This window comes from Podarcis liolepis (assembly GCF_965112155.1).
Source record: "Podarcis liolepis genome assembly, chromosome: 1".
In the NCBI taxonomy this organism is placed as follows: Eukaryota; Metazoa; Chordata; class Lepidosauria; order Squamata; family Lacertidae; genus Podarcis; species Podarcis liolepis.
Genome location: NC_139554.1, coordinates 41296101 through 41321195, shown reverse-complemented (window position 1 = coordinate 41321195; position 25095 = coordinate 41296101). Strand labels below are relative to the sequence as shown.

Below are 25095 nucleotides of genomic sequence, written 5' to 3'. Positions count from 1 at the left end.
CATACTAGATGATAAAGAGAATGAAACCTTGACAGGAATCCTTGACCCTGAAAAGGATGTAGGAAAAAATACACAATTATACAAAACCTAGCTAGAATATATGAACAACAGAACCTATAAACAAAAGCAAATTTATGTACCAGCTTAGAAAAGAATTCCTATTTATGTGGAGGTGGTATGTATGTCTTAAATTTTTGCATCTCATCCAATTTTTTAAAAAGGCTTTTACCCAGGGGTCGGCAAGGTTTATGTTGCAGGGGCCAGATCGGTCCCGTGGAAATCGCCTGCGCAGACGTGATTTCTGGTGCCGCGGAAACGAGTTCTCGTGCCACACTGCACCGGTTTAGCCCAGTGTGTGAATGGGCAACTCAGTTCGGGGGTGGCTTGTGGGCTGTTCAAATGACCTCCACGGGCCGCTTCCAGCCCATAGGCCTTAGGTTGCTGACCCCTGCTCTTAACCATTATAAAAATAAACTGAGCAAATAGTCTTTCAATGATTTTCATCTGTTAAACATACATAAGATATATATATATATATACACAATAGATCAATAGACCCAATAGAGCATGGATGAGAAACCTTTTTCAGCTCAAGGGCCATATTTCCTAATGGGCAGGACAATGTCAAGAGATTTGGAGAGCTTTGGATCCAGCAGATCCAAACTCTCTTGATACACTCCTAGAATGCCCACCCTCATCAGAGCACCAGTGGCAGATGGGCAAGGTCATTTCTGTACTTCCTGGGAGTGGGCTTCTAAGAGTTTATCTCCCTCTATGCCCATGGAGTAATACCCTATTGTCCCTTCAACACCCAGGAACCACAGAATTGTGTCCCAAGGGTACAGGGCTAAATACCATTGCAAGGAACTAAGCCCCATTGAGCACTCTAGGATTGACTTCTAAGCAAATGTGTATAGGATTGAATTGTTAAGAAATTGACCTGAAACACCATAGTCCTTAGACTATGGGAATTTTAGCTTTCTTTTCACTAGTATCTGGTCCTCAAAGTTGAATTATTTTTTTTAAGTATCTCTGCAACATACAGTAAACACAGAGGGGCTAATTCCCACACCAGCACCTGCAGATGGTTGGGAAAATAATCTTACAAATATTTGGCTTTGACAGCTTGCAAATTGGACAACCAGCTAAGTGGTTTGGCTGTGCTGTTTCCTTATGGACTGAGAAATTGCCACCTGAATGTTTATGAAGATTAAAGTATCCGAGCCACAGTACTTTTTATGAGAGAAAATGTCTTCTTTTGTGCTCAGGCAGAAGATGACTGGCAATTTACCTTGTGGGGTGTTTTATTTTGGCATTCTTACCTAGAAGAAAATATTGTTAGCTGATCATGTCAAAAAGCCTAGACATTTTCATATGACAACATAAAAATAATAATAATAAATATTGAAATAAGATAAACAATACTTCATGTATTTTTCAAAGGACCACTGTCCCTTTCCCCTCCATTCCACAAATTAAATACTGTAGAATTAAACATAAATTATATTATTGTAGCAACAAGATGTTTGCAAATACAGGAAAGGGCAAGTTACCATGCAAACATCGAGAACAATATAAATAAAAGTAATTGCTTTCTCTTTCCCCTCTGATTATAGGCCAAATAATATAAAAACTTAATTATATATAATATTATAAAATAAACTTGAACATTTATTGAGTTTAATCATATTTTTGCACTATTGCAAACTAAGATTTCTGACATAGAATCGAGCTTTGAGTTACCTCATCAGCAACAAAATTATCAGAGCTCGGTGAGCTTTTAATTCACATCCAGTTTCTCATACTGGCCTCACTGTGTATTTGAGGCTAAAGGTAAAAAGCTCTGTTTAATTTTTGGTTATATCCCACATCCCCAGTTAAGAGATGCTGTTTGCTTCAGAAATAGAATAATACAAATGTAATCCCATCAGGTTTCAAAGCAGAATCCCATCTGTGTGCAATCATCTAATCTCTATAGAGAGAAAAAATGGATTGTGGACATTTCCATAGAATTTTAATCTATGCTGTTTTCCCATTGATGCATTTTCTGCAATCATTCTGTTGTAAGTGTCACAATGAAATAAATTGTTGGAAATATATATCCAGGACCTAAGGAGTACACATATGTGTGACAAGAATAGTAAATTGTGTTTTTGCACACTTTTAAAACATTAGAAATAGTCATGTAACCTTTTGGGTTGAGATAAATTAGCCTGTCTCCTTGGAGAGGTAGTAGGGTTGTGCCCTCCAGTTGTAGTTTGAGTCCAGCTCCCATCAGTCACAACCAGCATGGCCAGTAGTCAGGGGTTGTAGTTCTACAGTGTTTGGGAGCTACCACATTGGTTACCCATGAGATGAGGATGTTTAGTAGATGAAGTCTGAACAGAAAACAAGATTCTGCTACAGGCAGTTGACTCTTTTACTTCATCTACTAATTTTAGAATGAGGGAGTAAGAGGCCTGTTCATATATTTTCTGGTAGCTGTCCTACACTATCCATGCAGTTGCATCAGAGGGAGAGGAGAGACAGTGGGTTGTCTCCAACACAAAACGTTCCATCAGCACAATAATTTCTGCATGTGTAACAGAATGTTCTTACCCTCTCCTTGCCCCCTTTCCTCCTAAATCTATTCTAGGGGTTCCCTCAATCCTATGGAGCAGATTTGGGGAGAGCAGGTGGGAGGAGGGGGGGGGAATTCTGTTGTGTAAGCAGAAATGTTTGTGCCTGTGGGATATGCTAGTTGAATACCACCCAGTGAATCCCTCTCTATTGGCTTAACTGGGACCATCTAAAGGGGGGGGGGGGTGAAAACATACTAGCCTCATCACTAGAGAAATGGTATGTGGTTCAGCTCATCTCTGTAGTTGTTAAAGGATCTGAGGTCTTTGATGATATTCCATGTATCAAAGAGTAATGAAATAATATAATGTGGATCTTCCCTTAAGGGATAATAAGACCCAAGTATTTTCCTCTTCAGACATAGAGGAATCTGACTCAGAAATAATCTGGTAAATAGGAATAGTGTCTGGCTTGGGGAGAGAGTGTTGTCCTGTGGTAGTGTTTTCTCATTCATAGATTTCACTGCAGGAGGAAACACTCAGCAGGAAAACAAACTGTATAGCACCAAGACTGAAAATATATCTGTGACATTCCCATAAATACACATCCATCCTAGAGTCAACATCATAAGGTAAATTTCTGTGAAAAAGAAGATTTTGTGTCACACCTTCTGGATCCTGAGCAATTGGAGCATGGTATCCTTAGGTCAAGGGAGCAATGTTAAAATGGTAGAATATAGGAGCTATATCTGAGGGATGATGGTGGATATGACACAGATGGTATTTTAGTCCTCTTAGTGTGCCAAAGGGTTGGGTGGGAGCTCCATATTTAATGTCTAGCAATATGGAATGGTAGCATCCAAAATAATCCTACATTGGTGCTCAATCAGGGTTTTCTTACAATAAAGTTTATTCATGAGTACATTGAGAGAGTACCAAATTCAAGCTGTTGGAGCGAAAACAGGAACAACTGCATATCTCTGAGAGGATATGAAATGGCAGCTTCAGGGAGACCATGTGGTTACACCAAAGAAGTCCTGGTTCACCAGGAGGGTCAGGAGAGACTTAGACAAGCCCTTGTTTATCCCCTGTTCTATCTGGAACAGTTTACTATAAGAGACTTCAGATGAGCTGAAAGGTGGAGGAGGAGTAATTGACAATGAGTCAAAGCACCTAATGCAAAAAAGCATCAAATGTCAATCACTACTAGGGCAGAGAATAATTGGGAGTCTAGGGTGAAACTCTCCAAAGAAGCAGCCTTTTCTTTCTTGGATACAAATCTACTTATCATACCAAACAACACTCCAATTATTTGAAGGGGCCCTGTAGATAACCTAGAGAAGAGATTATCTTATGGTTCAGTAAGTGGTTAAGAAACAGGAAGCCAAGGGTAGGAATAAATGGACAGCTCTCCCAAAGGTGAGATGTAGAAAGTGAAGACCCTCAAGAATTGGTATTTGGACCTGTCTTTTTAGCTTGTTCACTCATTATTTAGAATTAGGGGTGAGCAGTGAGGTGGCCAAGTTTGCTGATGAAACCAAGTTGTTCAAATAGGGATTGCAAAAGGAGCTATACAAAGTGGATGAATGGTCAGTAAAATAGCAAATGCAATTCAGTGCAAGCAAATGTAAAGAGTTGTACAACGGAGCAAAAAAATCTCACATATATGGTACATTCCTGGTTAGAAATGGCAGTGACTGACCAGGAATAATACCTTGGGTTGTAATGGATAGCTCAATGACAAATTTGAATCATTGTGGGGCAGCTGTGAAAAATGTGAATTGCATGCTAAAGATCATTAGGAAAGGAATTGGAACAACTCCTGCATGAGGAACGATTTCAAAATCTGGGGTGTTTTAAGTTTACAAAAAAGGTAAGGGAGGCGTGATAGAGCTGTGCATGGTGTGAAGAAAAGGGTAGAGAGATCTTTTCTCCCTTTCTCATAATAGTTGAACGTGGGACTATCTAATGAAGCTGAATGCTGGAAGATTTAGGACAAAAGAACACAGCACATAGTTAAACGATGGAATTCACTCCCACAAGTTGTCGTGATGGCCACCAGCTTGGACAGCTTTAGAAGACGACTGAACAGGAGAAGGCAGCTCTCAATGACTACTAGCCATAATAGCCATGTACTGTCAGAAGTAGTATACGTCTGAATACCTGCTGGGAATCGTGAGTAATGTTGGACTCAGGTCCTGCTTGCAGGCTTCCCATAGACACCTGGCTGGCTACTGTGAAAGCAGAATGCTGGATTAGCAGTTTTGTATATGTTCTAATGTAGAAGCTTCAAAGGATTCCCCTACTTTTAAAAGTTATTTGTGATTATTTTCACTAAGGCAGTGGTGTAGTTTGGGGGGTAGGAGAAGATAGACCAGGATCTACTAGAAGCTCTGAGTGATTTTTAGCTGGAAGCTGTCCACAGTAGCTAGGGGAACCCAGTCAGATGGGCAGCATGAAAATATATGTATATGCGCTGCACATGTGCCACATATATTTACACCAATTGGCGGAAAACACTGTGGGCCACACAACGCAGAGTATTAACCACTATACGATCACGGCCGCACTATGGACAACGCTTCAAGAAGGGTGTCCTCATCAGCTCTTAGGAAGCGATCTTTCTGATATGGGAGGTGATCCTTGAAGTATCCTGGAGCCAAGTCATTCAAGAGCATAAAGGTAATTACTAACACTTTGAAATGTGCGCAGAAACAAATTTGCAACCAATGCAGTTGTTGCTGGATAAGTGTAAAATTACCCCATAGGCACCCGTAACAACCTTGCTGCTGTTTTCTGGACCTATTGATCTTCCAAATATTCTTCAAACGTAATTCCATGTAGAGTGCACTGCAATAATCCAATTTTGAAAGATTTTCAGTGACTATTACCATAGCCATGCTTGTCTATTTTTAAGTTTTGGAAGTACTTCTGAGGTTTGTATCATCAGCAGGTTCTAATCTCCAAGCGCTTTTCCTCCTTACCTTCTTCGGATGTTTTGCAAAAATTCTGAGTCACTCATCAGTCCTGAACTTGCACTGAATTTAGCTTTTGTTCTGAGTCATCGGGAATCCGATGTAAGTAAGAAGAATATTACTGTCAGGTTTGGCCTAAGAAAACAGCACAAAAATAAAGTGAGATTAGACAGTCAAAAATACATTAATTTGTTATTTTCAGTAGTTTCTTCATAATTCCTATAAATAGTATTTGTAAAGAGTTGTATGTTTTTTGAAGCTTGCTCAAAAGTGCTCATATCCAACTAGTTTTGTTTAAGTGTAGAACTTGCTTGTTGAAACCCTTACTTTGTTTGGTGGGCATAACTTGAATTTATTTCATGGGAGGCTGGGAACAGTGGATTGGGTATTTCCTCTCACATGACCTCAGGCAGGAGCAAAGACTTGTGGGAGATAGGCACTTCCTCCTCAGTTTTTTTCTCCTACCTGACTCAGCAAGATGTTACTCCTGGCTCTCCTGCTTTTTCAGATAAGTTTTAATTTTGATCTCATTTTATTGTTGCATTATTTCCCCTAGTTTTCCTTAGTTTTAGCAACTGTCTTGAGTCTCTCTCTCTCTCTCTCTCTCTCTCTCTCTCTCTCTCTCTCTCTCTCAAATGTAGTTTATTTTAGTGATTGTAGTTCAGCACAATAAAAGAACTACAAGAACTTTATCAATCTGTGTTATCATGAAGAGGACTATAGCATGACTGCTGAATAGCATTTCTTTGCCACTGGCCATGGTAAAAATGTGTGCGATGGAGTAAGGGGAATGATTAAGTGCCTTGCTATGAGAGCAAGTCTTAAGAGAACTGTAGAGGGACAAATTTTGAATGCACTAGATTTATTTGAATTTGCTTCCAAAAACATAAAGGGAATTCAGGTGTTTTTCACACCACCAGCTGAGGTGGGTGCAAACGAAGAGTTCCTTTTTTTTTTTTTAAGTTTTTATTGCGTTTCTTTTCCATTAGTTCACAACATCTGTTACAAAACAGTGAGCAAGAAACAATTTTTATAAATAGACAAATATAAAAAGATAAGAAGTAAGAAGAAAAAAAAGAAAGAAAAAAAAAGAAAATTAGATTTCATATTATCTTTTCAAAAGTTATTCTCCTGTGGACCTCCTCACGTCCTCCCAACATTGCATTCTTTAGACTCACATTGTCAGCAATTTGTTACCTTATTTCACAACTTACTGTACCTTTCAATTATTATGTAACCAATTTCAAGAAAGAATTGTAATTCCATTTTAGTACCTTTATAATAAACATAATATATTTGTCTCAAATTGTCTTATTTTCCTCTGTTATAACTTACTTTGTCATTTACCTAATTAAATTGCAGGAGCATAACATTTCCTAATCGTACACATTCTTAAAATTCAAACAACTTATAGTACTTTTGCAAATAGTCCTTGAATTTTTTCCAGTCCTCCTCAACTTTTTCTTCGCTCAGATCTCAGATTCTGCCAGTCATTTCTGCTAATTCCATATAGTCCATCATCTGCGTCTGCCAGTCCTCCAGTGTGGGTAAATCTTGTGTCTTCCAGTGCTTTGCGATAAGAATTCTTGCTGCTGTAGTTGTATACATAAACAAGGTTCTATCCTTTTTTAACACCTTCCGGTCCACCATGCCCAGGAGGAAGGCCTCCGGTTTCTTGGGGAAGGTATATTTAAATACCTTTTTCAGTTCATTATATATCATTTCCCAGAAGGCCTTCACTTTCGGGCAGGTCCACCAGAGGTGAAAGAATGTCCCTTCTGCCTCCTTACATTTCCAACATTTGTTGTCAGACAGGTGGTATATCTTAGCTAACTTGACTGGGGTCATGTACCACCGGTATACCATTTTCATAATGTTCTCTTTCAGGGCAGTACATGCCGTAAACTTCATACAACCTTTCCCAGTCCTCAGACATAATGTTATGTCCAACATCCTGTGCCCATTTTATCATAGCAGATTTAACTGTTTCATCCTGTGTATTCCATTTAAGCAGCAAGTTATACATTCTCGAAAGTACCTTGGTCTTTGGTTCTAGCAATTCCGTTTCCAATTTCGATTTTTCCACCTGAAAACCAACTTTTTTGTCCATTTTAAAAACCTCTTGAATTTGAGCATAATGTAGCCAGTCTCGCACCTTGCTTTTTAATTTATCCTGGCTCTGCAGCTTCCAATTATCTCCAGATCTCTCAATTAATTCCCAATATTTTGGCCAGTAGGCCTCCATATTGGGTCTTTTTTTTGGAGCCTTGGCTTCCATCGGTGATAGCCACCTCGGGGTCTTACCTTCTAGTAAATCCTTATACTTCAACCAGACGGCAAAAATTGTTTTCCTGACAATATGGTTTTTGAACAGTTTATGAACTTTCGCCTTGTCATACCACAGATACGCATGCCAACCAAAGGCATTGTCAAACCCTTCCAGATCTAGGACATCAGTGTTCTCCAACAGGAACCAATCCTTCAACCAACAGAAGGCTGCAGCTTCATAATACAACCTCAAGTCCGGCAGGGCAAACCCCCCTCTTTCTTTCGAGTCAGTTAGTATTTTAAATTTTATTCGGGGCTTTTTGCCCTGCCAGACAAACCTAGATATGTCCTTCTGCCATTTTCCAAAGCATTCCACTCTGTCCACGATCTGTAGGGTTTGAAACAAGAATAACATTTTCGGCAAGACACACATCTTTATAGCTGCAATTCGACCTGACAAGGTAAGTTTCAGCCTTGACCAAATTTCCAAGTCCTTTTTAATTTCCAACCAACATTTTTCATAATTATCTTTAAATAGATTCAAGTTTTTGGTGGACAAGAATACCCCCAGGTATTTCACTTTTTTAACCACACTTAATTCTGTTTCTTTCTGGTACCCATCTGTTTCTGTAGATGTCAAATTTTTAACCAAAACCTTAGTTTTTTGCTTGTTTAACTTAAATCCCGCCACCCGACCAAACTCCGAAATAAGTTCGAGCACTCTTTTTGTACTAGATTCTGGCTCCTGTAATGTTAAAACTAGGTCATCTGCAAAAGCTTTCAGTTTGTATTGTTTTACTCCGACCTCTATACCTTGCACCAACCGATCCTCCCTAATCATGTTCAGCAACACCTCCAGGACAGAAATAAATAACAGAGGAGATAGAGGGCACCCCTGTCGTGTCCCTTTTTCAATTTTGAGTTCCTCCGACACCACATTGTTCACTATCAGTTTGGCTTTTTGTTCTGAGTAAATTGCGTCTATTCCATTTTCAAACCCCCGCCCCACTCCCATCCCTTCCAAGTTTTTCTTCATGAACAGCCAAGAAATGTTGTCGAATGCTTTCTCCGCATCAATAAAGATTAGGGCCGCCCTTGTGTTCCTAATCCGCAAAAGCTCCAAAATGTCTATAATGTTCCTAGTGTTATCAGACATATGTCTACCAGGGAGAAAGCCTGCTTGGTCCTTATGAATTACTTCATTTAGTACTTTTTTAAATCTACTTGCCAAAATGTCTGCAAATATTTTGTAATCCACATTCAAGAGTGAGATGGGACGGTAGTTCTTAAGCTGGGTCTTTTCCAGTTCTGATTTAGGTATCAATGTGATGAATGCTTCTTTCCACGTTTCCGGTGCCCTCTTCCCCTCCATAATCTGGTTACATACCTCCATCAAAGGTTGTATCAAATAGTCCTTCAAAGTCTTATAATATTTGGAGGTAAGCCCGTCCGGGCCTGGAGATTTGCCAAGTTGCATATTCTGGATGGCACCTTCAATTTCCTGTTGAGTTATTTTGCAATTCAAGATTGATCTTTTATCTTGACTTATTTTTGATAATCCATTTGTCTTTAAAAATTGGTCTATTTCAGGTTCTTTCTGAGGCCCTTGTGCATAAAGGTCTTTAAAGTATCTGTGGAAGCATTTCCTGATTTCTTCTGGTTTCTGAACTATTCTTCCTTGAATCTCTAGATTTGTAACCGTGTTTAACTTTTGTCTTTTTTTCAGCTGCCATGCTAGCAGCTTTCCACATTTATTTGCTGATTCAAACGATCTCTGTTTCATTTGTTTGATTTTCCATTCTATCTCTTGATTAATCAATTTCGAGTATTGTGCTTGATGGAATTTAATTTCTCTCAGCACCTCCTTTGACTTTGGTTTAGTTCTCAATTTTTTCTCTCCTTCACTTATTTTCTCTAAGATTTTCTCCTTTTTTCCATTCCAAAATTTTTTCTTAATTGTGTTCTGTTGTATCAGAAACCCCCTCATGACTGCTTTACTTGCATCCCAGATCGTTCTTTTTTCCACCGTAGTGTTCAAATTTATTTCAAAATAGTCCTTTAGCGTTTTTTGGGCCTTCTTCACGATCTCTTGATCTCTTAGCAAGGTGTCATTCATTCTCCATCTAAAGGATCCGGTTGGGATAAGTCTCAATTCCATTTTCAAAGCGTTATGGTCGGAGCAGGTTTTTGGGCAGATTTCTACCTTTCTTGTTTTAGGTGCCAGCCCTCTAGATATCCAAATTTGGTCGATTCGTGTCCATGACAGGTGGGCCTCAGAAAAGAAGGTTCCTTCTTTGCCTAAGGGGTTCTTTGTCCTCCATATGTCAATCAAGTCCATATTGTCTGTCAATTCAAAAAAAGTTTTGGGAAGTCTGCCGTCTGTTGTTAAATTTTGGTTTTGGGATTTGTCCATATTTGTTGACACCACCCCATTCATGTCGCCCATGAGGATGATGTTAGAATAATCCATATAGTCCAGCATAGTCTCATGCAGCTTCTTGTAGAATTCTGATTTTCCGTCATTTGGTGCGTAAATTCCTAATATCAAAATTTTCTCACCTTGTGTTTGGATTTCAATTGCCAATATTCTTCCTTGGTCATCCTTAAATAAGAATTTTGGTGACAGGTTCTCCTTTGCATATATCACCACACCTCTTTTCTTAACTTTATCCGATGAGATAAATTCTTGGCCTAGTCTTTTATTAATTAGCACTTTCCTGTGGAGCCTAGTCACGTGTGTTTCTTGTAAACATATTATGTCCAATTGTTCTTTCTTCAAGATATGAAAAATCCTTCTTCTTTTTTCCGGGGAATTCCCGCCATTTATGTTCCAACTAAGCAGCTGCAGAGACATCCTGTTCTAAAGTTGGTCCTAAAGTGGGGTGTCTTCCTTTTCCTCGGATCCCGAGGGCGTAGGCGTTGGCCCACCTCCAGGTGGTGCTGGTGTAGGTAAGGGTGGTAGCCAAGCTGCTCCTTTCTGCAGATCTTCCCCGTGGTCGTGCAGGAACTTTTGGTTGTCTTCAGTTGTTCTAATTTTAATCTTCTTTTCTTTGTAAGTAAAAGATAGTCCTTGTGGAAACTCCCACCTGTAGGGTATTGCGTTATATCTCAGCAGTTTAGCTAACTCTGAGTAGGTAGCTCTGAGTTCCAGTAGCTGTCTCGGGATATCTCTGTAAATCTCCACCCTTTTATCTTGTATTTCTATTGCTTTTTTGAAGTGAAGGCCTAGGATCTTGTCTCTCTCTTCCTTTGATCTTAAAATTATTAAACAGTCTCTGGATCTATCCTTCCTTACCAATCTTCCCAGTCTGAATGCCGAAACAATTTTAAAGTCTGTATCTTCCTTTATACCCCAGAACTTGGAGAATTCTTGTGTCAGGTATCCAATCAGGTCTCCTTTCTCAAGTTCTGGGATGCCTCTCAATTTAAGGTTGTTCTCGCGATTTTTCAATTCCACCATTGACAGGTAGGCTTGTTGTTCACCCACCTGTTTGTGCAGAGGCTTGACTTCTCCCTTTATCTCCTCGACCTCCTTCTGTAGAACTCCCACTTTCTGGATAGCTTCCCCAGCTAATTCACGATTTTCAGCTGTTGCTCCTTGCAGGTTCTCTATTGCTTGTGTATGCTGGGAAACTTGTTCAGTCAATTTCTGGATCGAGGATGTCGCTTTGTCTATTTTCAGAGACTGGTCGTCCACCTTTTGATTTAACTTTGACAATTGTTCCAATATTTGTTTCAAAACTGCATCTGATCCACCTGTTGCCATATCTTCCTCAGTGGGCTTCTCAGTCTTTTCAACTTCCGCCTTTTGTGTCACCAGCACAGTTGGAACCGATGATCGGCGTCCTTGGGTCAGAGTTGTTTGTAAAAGTTGTGCTGGTTTTTTTTCTTTTTCTTTTTCCTTGGCCTCTTTAGTTTCCTTGGCTTTAGATGCTCTTGTTCTCCCTGCACCGCTCATTACACATCTGTCAATGTTCAAGGTCAAATTGTCAATTGTCCCATGGGAAAGACAGATCCAATTATAAACAGTCAGTGGAGAGGAAGTCAAAACAAAAGTCAGTTCCCAGGTTTTTGTAATCTCACAGCCCTCTAGGGGGAGTGCCACCAAACTTCAAGAACAAAGAAGAAAGTTTTCCGCCATTAAAATTTCAATTGACGCAGTTCAGAAAATACAACAGTTCCTGCATAGACCAAAAGTTCACCAGAGCACTTTTTATCGTTAAACAAAGTTTCATAGAAGGTGTCTGCAACAATGTCACATCCAGTCTGTTACTGCTCAAAAGTATCAGTTTAGTTCCATAAGTTTCAGCAACTGTACCCGCAGTTTAACAATCTCTCCTCCCTGGCAGCCCGATAATCTGGCTCTTTAAAATTGCAGCCCAAAAAGTAGGAGGAAAGTCCCAACTTAATACTTAAAGTCCCTTTTATTCAGTAGCAGTTCCTCTCTTCAGTTTAAGAGAAAAGCAACTCCGTAAGTGCACAAAAGTTTAGACTTCCCAAAGTCCCTTTTAAAGTGCTTCCCGCTTCTCAAGTCCTTGCTTTGATCTTGCCAGCAATGCCGGGAGGCGGACTTCCCTTTTCTCGTCTCCCGGTTTCAGCCAAATTTAACAGATTCTTTATCAATTTTAATACCCCTTACTCACGGGTATGTTGCTTGCAGCTTGGTGTTGATTTTAGGAAGAAAGGTCAGCGCTCATCTGCAACAGCCGCGCGGCTTCACTTCCGCGGAAAGAGCGATGAACTCACAGCACCGCTCCCCCTCCTTCACTCCGGATCTCCTTACGGGGTCCCTTCTGTGATTTTGGGGTAGCTTCTGGTGCCCGCCGAGTCCCACGGCCACGGGCTCACTCTACCCGTGGTTTTTCTTAGTGGGTCGCCGCTATGCCGCAGCGTGCGACCCTTTTCCGCGGAGCCCCTCTTCAAAGAGCGAAGAGGACCGCCATTACAGTTTCGCGCCGCCTCCGGAAGTCCAAACGAAGAGTTCCTGATGGTATCATAATTCATTATCAGTAGGTGGCACCAGAGAGAATCACTTCTTCAAACCACTGGACAAAAGAACTCTTATGATGAAGCGGGTTTCAGTTTCTGACAAATCTTTTAAAGCCACTGTTGGTGATAAAACAAAAGAACTAGTCAATATTATTCCAGAAAGGTTTTATGCAGTTATGTATGACAGAAAGTGGTGCATTGGGAAGATACTAGACCGCTGCGTAGAGGAAAGGGATACTAAAGTTCAGTTCATGCATCCACCTGGTCCTTCACCAACATATTCTTGGCCAACTATGAATGACTCCTGGTGGGTGCCCTATGTGCCAGAGGCATTCCAGTTCCTTCATAATCAACTGTATCAGGGAGAACATATGGCATAGACAATAAAGTCCACAAACAGGTGCAGAAATTGGCAAAAGGTATGATGTAACCTTTGACTACAAAGGTAAGTTAACAGTGAAATAATGCAAAAATAACTTCAGATGACATTGTAACATAAGAGGGTATAATTTTAACTATTCTCATGAATGTTTGAGTTATTTCAGGCTCAAAGAGACCTTAAACCTGTACAAAAAAAATTTGTAAAAAGTTTACTTCAAAATCAATTTATTTTATAACCGCAAAAAACACCCTCCTTATTTTTAAAACATAACAAGTACATGGTTAGCCCATTCTACAAAAGAAGTATGATACATGTGTTGTGGTTTGTATGCTATGGCTTATCGAACCTACCGGGAATAAAATGACAAAAATTCACTTTGGTCGGTGACCCTTTTGTGTGGCACTTAATAACATTTTTATACCTTATTTTGAAAAAGACCACAAATAGCTTTATTTTGATACCAAAATAAGCCCAATTGGTTGAAAAATAAGCGAAACAGGAGGGTTTTTTCCAAACTGATGCAGAAATTGCATTAGCCTAAATTGCGCAAAAATCGGAATTTTAAAAACATTCTCCGGCACCCAATTTTGGACCAAAAAATCTCTTAAAAATAATTTGAGGTTATCTCAAAGGTATCTCCACATAATTTTTGTGTGTGAAGAAAATCTGAATCGTGAGAGCACGGTCAGGTGATTTGGTGTGGAATGACCCCTCTGCTAAATCAGACTAAAGGCTCATCTAGTCGAGTATCCTGTTTTCAACCGTGGTCAACCATGTGCTTCTGGAAATCCCCAGAAGCAGAGTATAAGGCCAGTAAGCTCCCAATCGAGTGTTAAAACAATACAGCATTCAATATTAAACAAATACAGCATTAAATATTAAAAACATCCCTAAACAGGTCTGCCTTTAGATGTATTCCATAAGTCAGATAGTTGTTTATTTCCTTCACATCTGATGGGAGGGCGCCACTACCGAGAAGGCCCTCTGCCTGGTTCCCTGTAACCTCACTTTTTGCAATGAGGGAACTGCCAGAAGGCCCTCGGTGCTGGTTCTCAGTGTCCAAGATCTCTATGAACTTGACTAATATCCTAAAGGTATCTAAGACAGGGGCCTTCACCACATCTTATGGCAGTGAATTCTGTAAGTTAGTTATATATTTTATTAACATAGAAGTATTTGATTTGGATTCAATTTTAATTTTTAAGCTGTCAGACTGCCTAAAAAGTCTCAGATATAACTTCATTTGGACCTTTTTGCTGAGAAATCCATTGAAACGAGCATTTAAAATAAAACAGCAGGTGGTGGAGCAGCGATGGTATAAGCTGGAGGCTATGTAACTAGATGGCACAAGTGGCACTAAATATACTGAAGCTAATTAACAGAGAGGTGTAACATTTCAAAAGGATTATTTAGTGGTGGTCAAAAATTCTGGGTACAATTAAGTCAGTTTTGTTGTTTTAAAAGGGATTAAGTTCCTTGCTAGACAATATTTGCTGAAGAATATGGTAGCCAGTTTGCAAACAACTTCCTCGAAAGATTTTTTTGACCCTCTTGACGCCCTTGCAATAATATCTGCAAAATTAGCAAACTTTCATTTTGTGTCATATCCACATCATACACCCAAAGCATTTTTATAGCATTTAACAGTCCTGGCTTCTTCAAAGCAATCCTAGAAACTGTAGCTACTGGGAATTGTGGCTCCGTGGGTGGTAAAATGCAGTTTCTTCCCAGGGGGAGCCATGTCTGTTAAATTTGTAGAAATGTGCTTTAAATGTGGAAGTGGCATTAAATTGTTAACCATTAATGCTGTACAAGCTTCACTTACAAAGCTTGAAGTAGGTAACATTTGACAAGTGTAATAAAATGTATCTGAAAATCAGAGACACCATAGGATTTTGTAACCCTTGAACTTGGGAAAACATGGTCTAAAGCGAAGGATTTTCTGTGCCTTTTTGGGCAAATGTAAAGGTTCATTCTTAACTAAGAACCATGCAAGGACATGGGATCTAGGGTTACTTCTCAGTTGCCAAGGAAATTGGCTCAAAAAAACACTGGAGGCAATGATAAATTTCTCATGTGTATTCTCCAGGCATAAAAAAAATATATTGTGCAGATAAAGTTCCAAACTCATATGATGATTGGACAAATGTCCAAAGCTTAGAAGATTTTCATTTTTCTGTTTTTAACACACTTGTTTCATTAATCAAAGGAATAAGGGTTTTAAAAATACATTCTTATTCCTTGTGTTTTCTCTATTTGATAGTGTTCTAAGCTTGAGATTTACAGCCTGGTGGAGCGCAATATGTTTGCTTTAGTGGCATGGCTTGTAAATGCAGGGCATTGAAGCAGAAATGTGAAACATCAGATGCACAACATCAAACTGCTCAGATATTTTAGGCTGCACCTCTGTTAATTATTCATAAAGAATTTATATATAGGTCTGCAAGCGCTGCTGATGCCATCAATAAGAAAAGAGTTGAGATGTGACTGAAATTGGTGGAGAGCAACTAGCCTCATAGGTCACCCTTTAACATAATAAATTCCCATGTGAAGTCACATTTGCTTCTTGAAACTTAGAGTGATGGGGGCGGGGGGGAATCAGTGTAAACATAGAAATCATTTCCCTTAAAATTAGGACTATGGCATTACCAGGCAGCACAAATAAAGCACAGCTTGTTATGAACTTGGTCTTACTAGGTCCCTTGTGTGTTTTAAAGTCATGTTTCTGCTGCTCATTTTCTTTGAGTTGAGTGGTGTTTGACTGCGCTGTTTCCTTCTAGAGTTCATATCTGCTTCAGAACTACTAGTTTAAATTGGATTCAAGAATCCAAGGGGCTCATTGTTTAAATTACTTGCTCCTACAATTTGAGATCTCATGTGCATGCTCTTCCTTGTCAAATATACACAGTGAAAATTAGGGGAAAGTTACTGAAAATTATATGAGTTACATTGAACTCTGATGTGCAAGTTGTGTGTATATTTTAAACCCTTGAAGTAAGAGGCACTGGCAAGAATGGCTGCCTGAACTACTAGGAACTGGCAAAGAAAAATGTTATAACACAGAAAAATGTTGACCTGCTTGCCGTACACTGTGATTCTGTGTATAAGAAATTAACTGATAGTATTTGAAGCTCCAATTATGTGTCTGTTTATCTAGGGGCAAACTCTATTGAACTTAGTGGGACTTAACTTCTGGATAGACATGCATTTTATTTAACATTTATTTCAATATTCCTAAGCCATTCTTTTAGGGGCTCACAACATATTAAAAACATAAAATTCATTCATAACATAGTTACAAGCCATAAAACCACAATCTATAAAACACAAAAATCTATAAAAAAATAATAGCAGCAGTAAAACCATGCCAGCAGAAAAACAGTATAAATAATAAAACAAGCAGATAAGCATAAAGAGTTTCAAAATAGCAACAGTTAAAAGACAAAACAATTAGATTATTAAGAAAAAACAGTATGAAACAAAGGTATTCAGGGCTCGTTTATATATCTATGAGGAGCTCCAAAGTGCCTTCAAAGAGAGAGAAGCATTTCCCCCCAGCATTAGATGTTTGAAACATTATAAATGTAATTGAGTGTGAAAACGAAAAGGGTGTTGCAACCTTTTAACCTGGATAACTTTTCCAAATCCTATGGGATGTTTATCTGTCATACACACATTTCAAATTTCACTCTTCGGTCCAAAATGATTTCCATATCAGCTTTTAAATTATATCATACCAGAATGAAACAATAGAATAAGTAAAACTAGCAAGCTCCCAGTCATCATGGTGGTGAGAGTGAGCAAACCAATTTGAGACCTCCTAATCTCACTGTGTACAGGGGGAGACAAAATCACCTCTCTTAGTAATTTTTGTGACAGATAAGTAAAAATGTAGCTAACATTTAAAATCTACCCACTTGGGAAATCTGTGTCTACATACTTAAATTCCTGCGTATTTCCCTCCCAGAAACAATAAGGACAACAAATGTTATATTGAAAAACTGTCTTGCCATCTGGATGATCATCTATGTCTTATGAATATTGCATGCCAGGTGGTTTGAGGGGGAGAATTTTCAAAGATGTTTGTTTTGTTCTGTATAGTATGGATGATAAACACATTCACTACATATCTAAGAGGTATAAAACGTGAGTCATTTAATCAAGATTATATATGTAAATATTGTCTTTTTTGTGATACTGTTAACTAGCAAGGGAAAAGTAGAGGCAACTGCCTGCTTGATGCTTGCGCAACTTACTAGAGCACAGCTGAGTCTCGTTTTTTTTTCATTTGATTTTTGTTTTGGCTGAGAGACTTGGCGAACCTATAAAGGAAACCCATTTACTCCTAGGGTCAAATTATTTTAGATTCATTGTGTGACTAGCAGCCGTGTTAAGGGATCTTAAAACATTAATCCCAGCTGAGATCTGAACAACCCTCTCACCCTCCCATGTGCTGCAGCTAGCCTTTTAAAAAAGCTCTTTCTCTCTTGAAGGAAAGTCTAAAGAGCACGTGGGGCAAAACACAGCTGGAAAATCTCCACTATTTTTCATAATTCATAAACACCAGGCTGTCCACTGTGTGCCACTAGTTACTCCCACATCTGATGTTTTTTATGAATTGAGTGGAATGAAGTTTCCTGGGCAAGTACCACTTTCTCTTGACAAGATATATTTCAGTCTGCATTCCCATCTTGAACAACACTTGGGAGGTCTCTCTTGAACGCTTACTGCAGTAGCTTCCCTTTCTTCCTCTTAACAGCTGTTGAACAGTCCAATTTTCACTATTGCTTCAGCTCCTGCAAGTGACTGTTTAAATTCTATCCTGCTGTATTATTTGACCTCTAACCAACTGTATTGTGAATATATATCTTAATAGCTTTGTATCATTAATGAAAATAACATTGCTCTAGCACACATGTTGCACTGGGGAATGGCATGGTAACATTAACAAATAAGCAATACAAAGCAACTTGTTGAATACTGAGTTGGTTAGAGAGTTTGGAAAAAGAGACCTGGACTTAAATCCAGCCGTGAAACTCAAGTTACATTTGGCCAGCCACTCACACACTTAGGCAAACCTGCTTCACAGAGTTGTTGTCGGGATAAAACAGGGAAATCTGGTTGCTCCATGCTTGCTAGGTTGCTAGGAACCCCTGTGTTCCTAGAAGCAAGAGTGAGATGGGATAGACATTATTAATGTTACTAGTAGTGGGGAGCGCCTAGCAATGCTTGGGATTTTTAGAATAAAAAAATTATTGGGGTTTGTTGGTTTGTTTTTTAATAGAGAGTGTAATTTGTGAACTTGGACCCAACATGCCAAATAATTGGGAAAATCACACTAAAGTCACATTTTGGTCCTCCATCTTGATTCACAATGGTGCCTGGTATTCAATCATAAATGAAGATCCCCAGTTTGGGAACTCCAGCATGAGTTTGACCAAACTGCGGGAGGCAGTGGGAGACAGGAGTGCCTGGCGTGCTCTGGTCCATGGGGTCACGAAGAGTCGGACATGACTAAACAACAACAACAATTCTGAGTTTGGCGATATTGCAAGAGGCGACCGAATCTATTCCAAAAAGTCTATGAAGACATGCCAAAATGATGTTTTGGTCCGTTACCTTGTTTCAAAATGGCACCTGGCATGCAAAGAGTGAAGAAGTCTTCCACCTCTACCTCGGAAACCCTTATGCAGTTTGGCACCAATACCTTGCGAAGTGGCTGAAACTATGTACAAAAATGGACAGAGTCATGCCAAAGTGATATTTTGGTCTACCATGTCAATTCAAAAGGACACCTGTGTCCAAATGGCAACCAAGTCTGCTGCCCACCTGGGGAGCCCTCGTGCCAAGATTGGTGACGGTATCTCAAGCAGCACCCGAAACTATAAAGGACAAGTAGACAAATGGCCAGACAAGCCACTTTTGAAAATATATATTCAGTTCGATAGTTGGAGTGAAATGCATCTCTTGTGGTTTTGGGAAACGTAGCTTCTCTTTCCCTGTTATATTAGCCTTGCGTTTTCAACAGCTATTGCATTTTACTTCAGAGAGCAAAGGAAAACGTTGTGTTTACAAACATTTAATTGAAGTGCATTTAAACCATTTTGTTTTCAGTTCCAGTTACTTTTGCTTGGAATTATGATCTGTCAGTTTTTAAATTTGGAAGCATTCTCAGGCATTGCCTGATGGTTTATTAGTATTCATGATGTAAAAGGACATTCTTTTCAGACTAAGATAATTTTAAAAAGATAATTGGTTGGACTAACATTCTCATTAACCTAATTTGCATTAAATGTGCTTCTGTGAATTGTAGTTATTTTTTATTTTATTTGAGAAACTTGGTCTGTGGTTTTTTCTACTGCCTGCTTAGAATAATTCCCCACCGACTTTACTGGTATCATTGTGGATCAAGTGGTTTGAGGACACTAATATTTCTTTATTTAGAAGGCTTTATCATAGGGTCTGGCATAATTTACTCTGTTCATTTCAGTCTCATTGTGCCTAACTGGCTAAAGGAACAAACTGTCAGTAGTTCGGAGGCAAATATATTTCTCTAGTAAGTAGAGAAGTTCTCAATTATACCATATAATACTTTTATATATACACTATATATTTTGGAAAGTCTGTCAGTTTGTTCTCTCTAGGTTCGGACGCCTCTTGAGATATCCTTGCCAAACTCAGCACAAGGGCTTCTGAGGTGGGGTGTGGGGTGTCTATGTCAGCACTTGGGTGCCAGGTGCCATTTTGAATCAATATGGTGGATCGAAATGTGACTTTGGTGTGACTGCACCTGTTATTTTTGCATAGGTTTGGTTGCCTCTTGAGGTATTATCACCAAACCCAGCACAAGGGTTCCTGAGGGGCGGTGATGGGGTTTGTCACTGTTTGGACACCAGGTACCATTTTGAACTAAGATGGCAGACAGAAACATGACTTCACCCAGTTATTGGCATGAAAGGCCCTAACTCACAAATTACACTATCCATTAAAAAACCCACAATGTTTTGGGGTTTCTCAAAAATCCAGGGCCGCACCAACCACAACCTATGTTTCTCTGTGTGTGTGTGTGTTTTTCCACCAGACAAGACAGCGAGACAAAACACTGAAGAAGTCAGGGCTATTCCAGCATGCTGCTTAGAAATGGTGATAGGTTGGCCAATTCAGATACAGGCTTGACTGAACTACAATAGCATTTTTGTAATTTAACATACTGTGATCCTAACTCTTCCACCAGCCACTTGAAGAGCATTTTAGTGGCTTGCAGGTAATGTTTCTATTTACAAAAGTTGGTCATTGACTTTCATAGACCTTCTGAGTCTGCTCATACTCGGCAGCTAAACACATTTTGGAAGATGAAGGTGTAATGCAGTATGTAAAATGCTGAAAGAAATAAAATGTTGAAGTAAAATCAGATTCTAGTTTTAACAGTCCTGTCACCTCTTATTTCATACAAACTGAACTGAAGTGCTGTTTTTAAATGCAAAACCTATCATATTGTATTACAATATTGTAGCCTTAATGGAAAATGGTTTTAACATTCACTCTGCGTGGTGCCTTTGGAAAAACGAGCATGTGTCTTAAGTGATTGTGGCAATTGAGTGCCAGTTACAATAGGTTGTATTTAGCGCATTTCTGTTCAATAGGGTTGTCTTGCACATAGATGTGCACAGACACACACAGGATATGGAGGGATGGGGCTGGGAGGGAACCTGAGGCAAAACAGAAGGTTGTGAGTCTGAATCTTATTACCTCTGACTAGTCCTTATTCCCAGGCACTCCTTGTATTCTCCCCACAACATTTATAATTGCCATGTAGCTCCTGCATTGTTTTAGCAATAACAAAGGATATTTGTGTGATTGTTTGGGGCTTTTTATTGTTCTAGGGTGTTGGCTTGCTTGAGCTTTCTATATTGATATACTGTTAAAATATGAGAATTCTTGATTTTTCATTCATGGAACTTTAATCGGTTTTGCTGTTTATTTGGCAAATTTATTGACACATGTGCCACTTTATTTCTAGGGGATTCCTTTACCCAGTTCAGATTTGCTGAAGAAAAGGAGTGGATTGCAGAAAACCTTTGTCCGAAACAGGTAATGGAGAACAACCTGTTCTTGAAAAGATTGCAGTGTGCATTTTATTTCAATTTCTGCAGGGCAGAAAAATTTATGCACAGCCAGTAAAGCTGGTGTAGCATTGTGGTTAAGCTTGTGAGCAAAGTCAGGAAGTGCCTAATTCAAACCTCACCTCCGTACAAACTCTGTTCTCTCCCAATATTGCCTCAGCCACCCCACCCACCTTTTCCAATTCAGAGATTATATTGCTGGCTTACTTTGAGGATTAGGGAGGTAATAAATGTAAAGTGCCTTGAACATTGGAAATGGTCTATATAAATGCCAGATTTTATTAAAACTTGGAGAATAAAAGACCCTGTAGAAAGCTATTAGGCAAAACAGAGTAGAATTAGCCACACATGCTTAATCTTCTCATGTCAACCTAGATAAATCTTCCTGTTCTAGAAAATATCTTGGTGAACATGTAAGGCAGCCCCAATGCTAGTGCCTCTCTGCGATCTGTTGCAGTTTGACTGTGCACAAGATGGGAAGAGAGGGCATTGTATAATCTCAACCATGATGGAATGGGAAACACGCAGAGGGTATTTAGGACTTACAGTTCTCTGAAATGCACATGGAACTCTAGTTTACTGGAGAACATGCATAATATGATTTCAGAAGGCGGTCTCTTGTGGTGATCTGTGTCAGCTGGGTAGTCACAAGGTTGTCACCTATGTGGGGCACATTGCAATAGTCCATCTTCAAAGACCTGACTATTAGGCATTAGGCCTTGATAACATATGAAGGGCTGCAGCTTTCTCATAATAAAGTAATAAAAGGAGATTTTGGCCTTCTGGGTGTATAAAGATTCAGCAGCACTCCTAAGAGAATGGATTTGAGGGAATCACAGGGGGATGAACCCCAAACAACTATTTTGGTGTCTCTTTTCTTCCCAAGTGACTGGGCCGGATAATCCCCATTATTTTGATGGATGGGAAGCAGGATGACACCATGAGGTCTTCAGAGATATTATACCATTGGGCTTCTCCCTTTGCATACTCTAGCTGGTCTAGTTGATCATTATAAGACATAAAACTTGCTTTCTGTTGCTGTAGAGGGCAGGACTAGAACTAACAGAGGGAAAATGTTGCAAGGAAGCAGATTTGGGCAAAATATTAAGGGAAACTTCCTAACAGTAAGAGCTATTTGACAGCCTCAAAAAATGGCGAACTGTCCTTTGCTATAGGTATTTAAGTGGGGGGTGGGGGCAGCCAATGGCTGACAATGCTGTAATTACATCCTGTATTGAGCAAGGAGTCCAGATGATCTCTTAAATTCCTTTCTTTCAACTCTATAATCCTACTATGCAGCATTATGATTTAAGTGTAACTGAGGTTTGTCCTGTTGTTTACAGCTTGTGATTTGCCTGGGTTCAGACAATGTGCTAAGCCAAAATATGATTTAACTCAGCCACGGTCTCTCTAGGCCCCTGCATGTTTGCTCCTTCATGCTAAATTATGGTTTGGCTTAGCAGTGCATACAAAAAAGAGCTCAGTGTGCTAACATGGATCACCAAAGGAAAGTGAGATTTGCCCAGTCTGTGAATGACATTTAAGATTAAAAGGGGGGAAGAGTGTATGAAGAGAGGAAGTTTCAGGCTGGGTGGCGAGACACAGAACAGAACTTGAAAGTTGAGCACAAATGGGGTTGAATAAGCATTTTCGAAAATGCCCTGCCTATACTTGATAATGAAAGAAATTCAGTTCCTACAAATCTGTAGGAAGAGGAAGAGACATCTACTGCCTTCAACAAGTTGTACTATTACCAGGGATAGGGGGTTACTACAGTAAGAGATTTTTAATGCTTTACTTGGAGACAAGTGGAACAGAGTGTATTGTAGCATGTGAAGTGAGTGGATTATAGTCTGATGGCAGGGGAAGTAAGCATATTCTTTCCTCCTTCAGCTTGTCACCCACAGACTTTGTTCTCTTGCAAGCTGGTAGTAAACTAGTCCAGTGAATGTTCAGGCTTGCTCTCTGCTATCTACACTATTTCTGTTGTATTAAGCCACAGCCTAGGCTGGAATTACGGTACAGTAGATGTAGAACTGCTCCTCAAAAGAGAGTGAACGTGTTTTGTTTTCTTTTTCTCCCTGGCGATGTTTAGTGATACAAAATGTATGACACAACATTGTTGTCCCTGCTCCCCCACCCCATGGCACCCAGTGATGCAGTAGAGTGACATCACATGCTTTGTACCCCTAGACTTTACTGGAGGGAAATAATGTTTGGTTGTCATTTTCAAAGTCAGTCTCACATCTGTCATAATATCTAATTCCAGCTTTATTTTGAAAAAGAATTTTCACTTAGGATATTGAAGGATTTGTCTGCAGCACCTCTTCTGAGAATTCCCTATACTTTCATCATTTACTGCATTTTCATAAAGTCTGTTTTGAAGTCTTTGTGTCTTAGATATTTTCAAAATTAATCAATCAAGTCATGAATGAACTTCAACCCAGTTTGAGTCAAATGATTAATATTTTATGCTTATCATATACATCTGCATATCAATCAAACACCTTTTGTCACAGACTTTTGACATGTTGTTTGAATGAGAAGTAGGCATTCTAATTTATTCCTTTCAGAAGCTAATCTCTCAATTTAGAATATGTTTGAAGTAAGCTAAATATCTCTGCACTATATTTCTGCTTAAGGTTACTGCAAACATCTAATTAGTGCTGATGGCAGCAAGTAATCCTGAAGTCCTGACCTAACATATCTATGAATAAGCTTCTTTGAATTCAGTAGGACCTGCTTCTGGGTAGACCTGGTTAGCATTTCATTTAAACTTTTCACCTGCAGACATAGAACTGTATAAAGCTTTACAGAAGGTGGTTCATTAGAGAAACATCATCATGGGTGCTGACATGGCTCAGGGATTTCTTCTAAATGAAAGAAAAGCTCTCATCCATCAATTTGCCTTGCCTTCTGTGGCAGCTTGTTTAATTCCCATAAACTCATTTGTTTAATTAAGTTAATTGTTTAAGGTTGTAACCAAAGCTACACAAGCAGAGTTCTGCTTATGCCACAGGACATCTGTTTCCTCTCCTCTCCTGTATGCTCCAGAGATGATTATGAAGATGTCCATGGGAGCAGGGAAGACAGCAGAGAAAGGTCCTTTGTATGCTCAGAGGTCTGTTGCACCAGTGGAGCTGCAGCATTGAAACCCTTAGGACAGTATTCAACTTGCACCACTCCACCCCTACCTTACACACCCCACGCCATCCCCAAATCTTTGGAGGTTTGGGAGAACCCCAGAACAGATTAAGTGCCATTCTGCTTGCCCAATTATTTAGTTGAATATCCCCCTTAATTCCTGTTTCAGAACATTTTAAGAATAGTAATTAATCCTTCAAAATGGTTAATAAAGGCCAGCCCTGGTTCTTCCATATAGATGGTTTCATTGTTAATGCTTCCATCGGTATATGTAGTTCTTGTGCTACCCAGTTCATTTCAGTGGTGGAAAAAGATGACAGATGGACCTGCTTTTGTGTGTAAGGTATTTGGGAGACCATCATTAATGCCCATTTAATCTCATGTTCTACTGTTTTTTTCAGTTGTCTGGGTTGTATGTTGACTGCCAGTCTTTGGTCCAGGCACTTGAAGAGCTGCCTCTGCATCTCAAACTGAATGTGGCTAAGGAGCTGGTACAGGTAACGCAAAAGCTGCTCATAAATATCTTGAGCTGCGCTTTAAGCTTAAGTAGCCTTATGTACTTTTAATGTAATTTGTCATGTGTTATAATAGGCACATATTGCCTTGAATCTGAAAAGGAAGACTATTAGATGGAGGAATAAGCCATCAGCACTTCT

General features: G+C 39.4%; 1 protein-coding gene across 1 annotated transcript in view; it reads left to right on the top strand.

The window, feature by feature from the left end:
- AVEN (apoptosis and caspase activation inhibitor) overlaps positions 1 to 25095 on the top strand; it is a 108258-nt gene that overhangs the window by 75291 nt on the left and 7872 nt on the right. Inside the window, exons 3-4 of the mRNA XM_083509533.1 lie at positions 21193 to 21263; positions 24841 to 24936. Coding sequence (XP_083365659.1) covers positions 21193 to 21263; positions 24841 to 24936 — 167 coding nt within the window. The remainder of the gene's footprint in view (positions 1 to 21192; positions 21264 to 24840; positions 24937 to 25095) is intronic.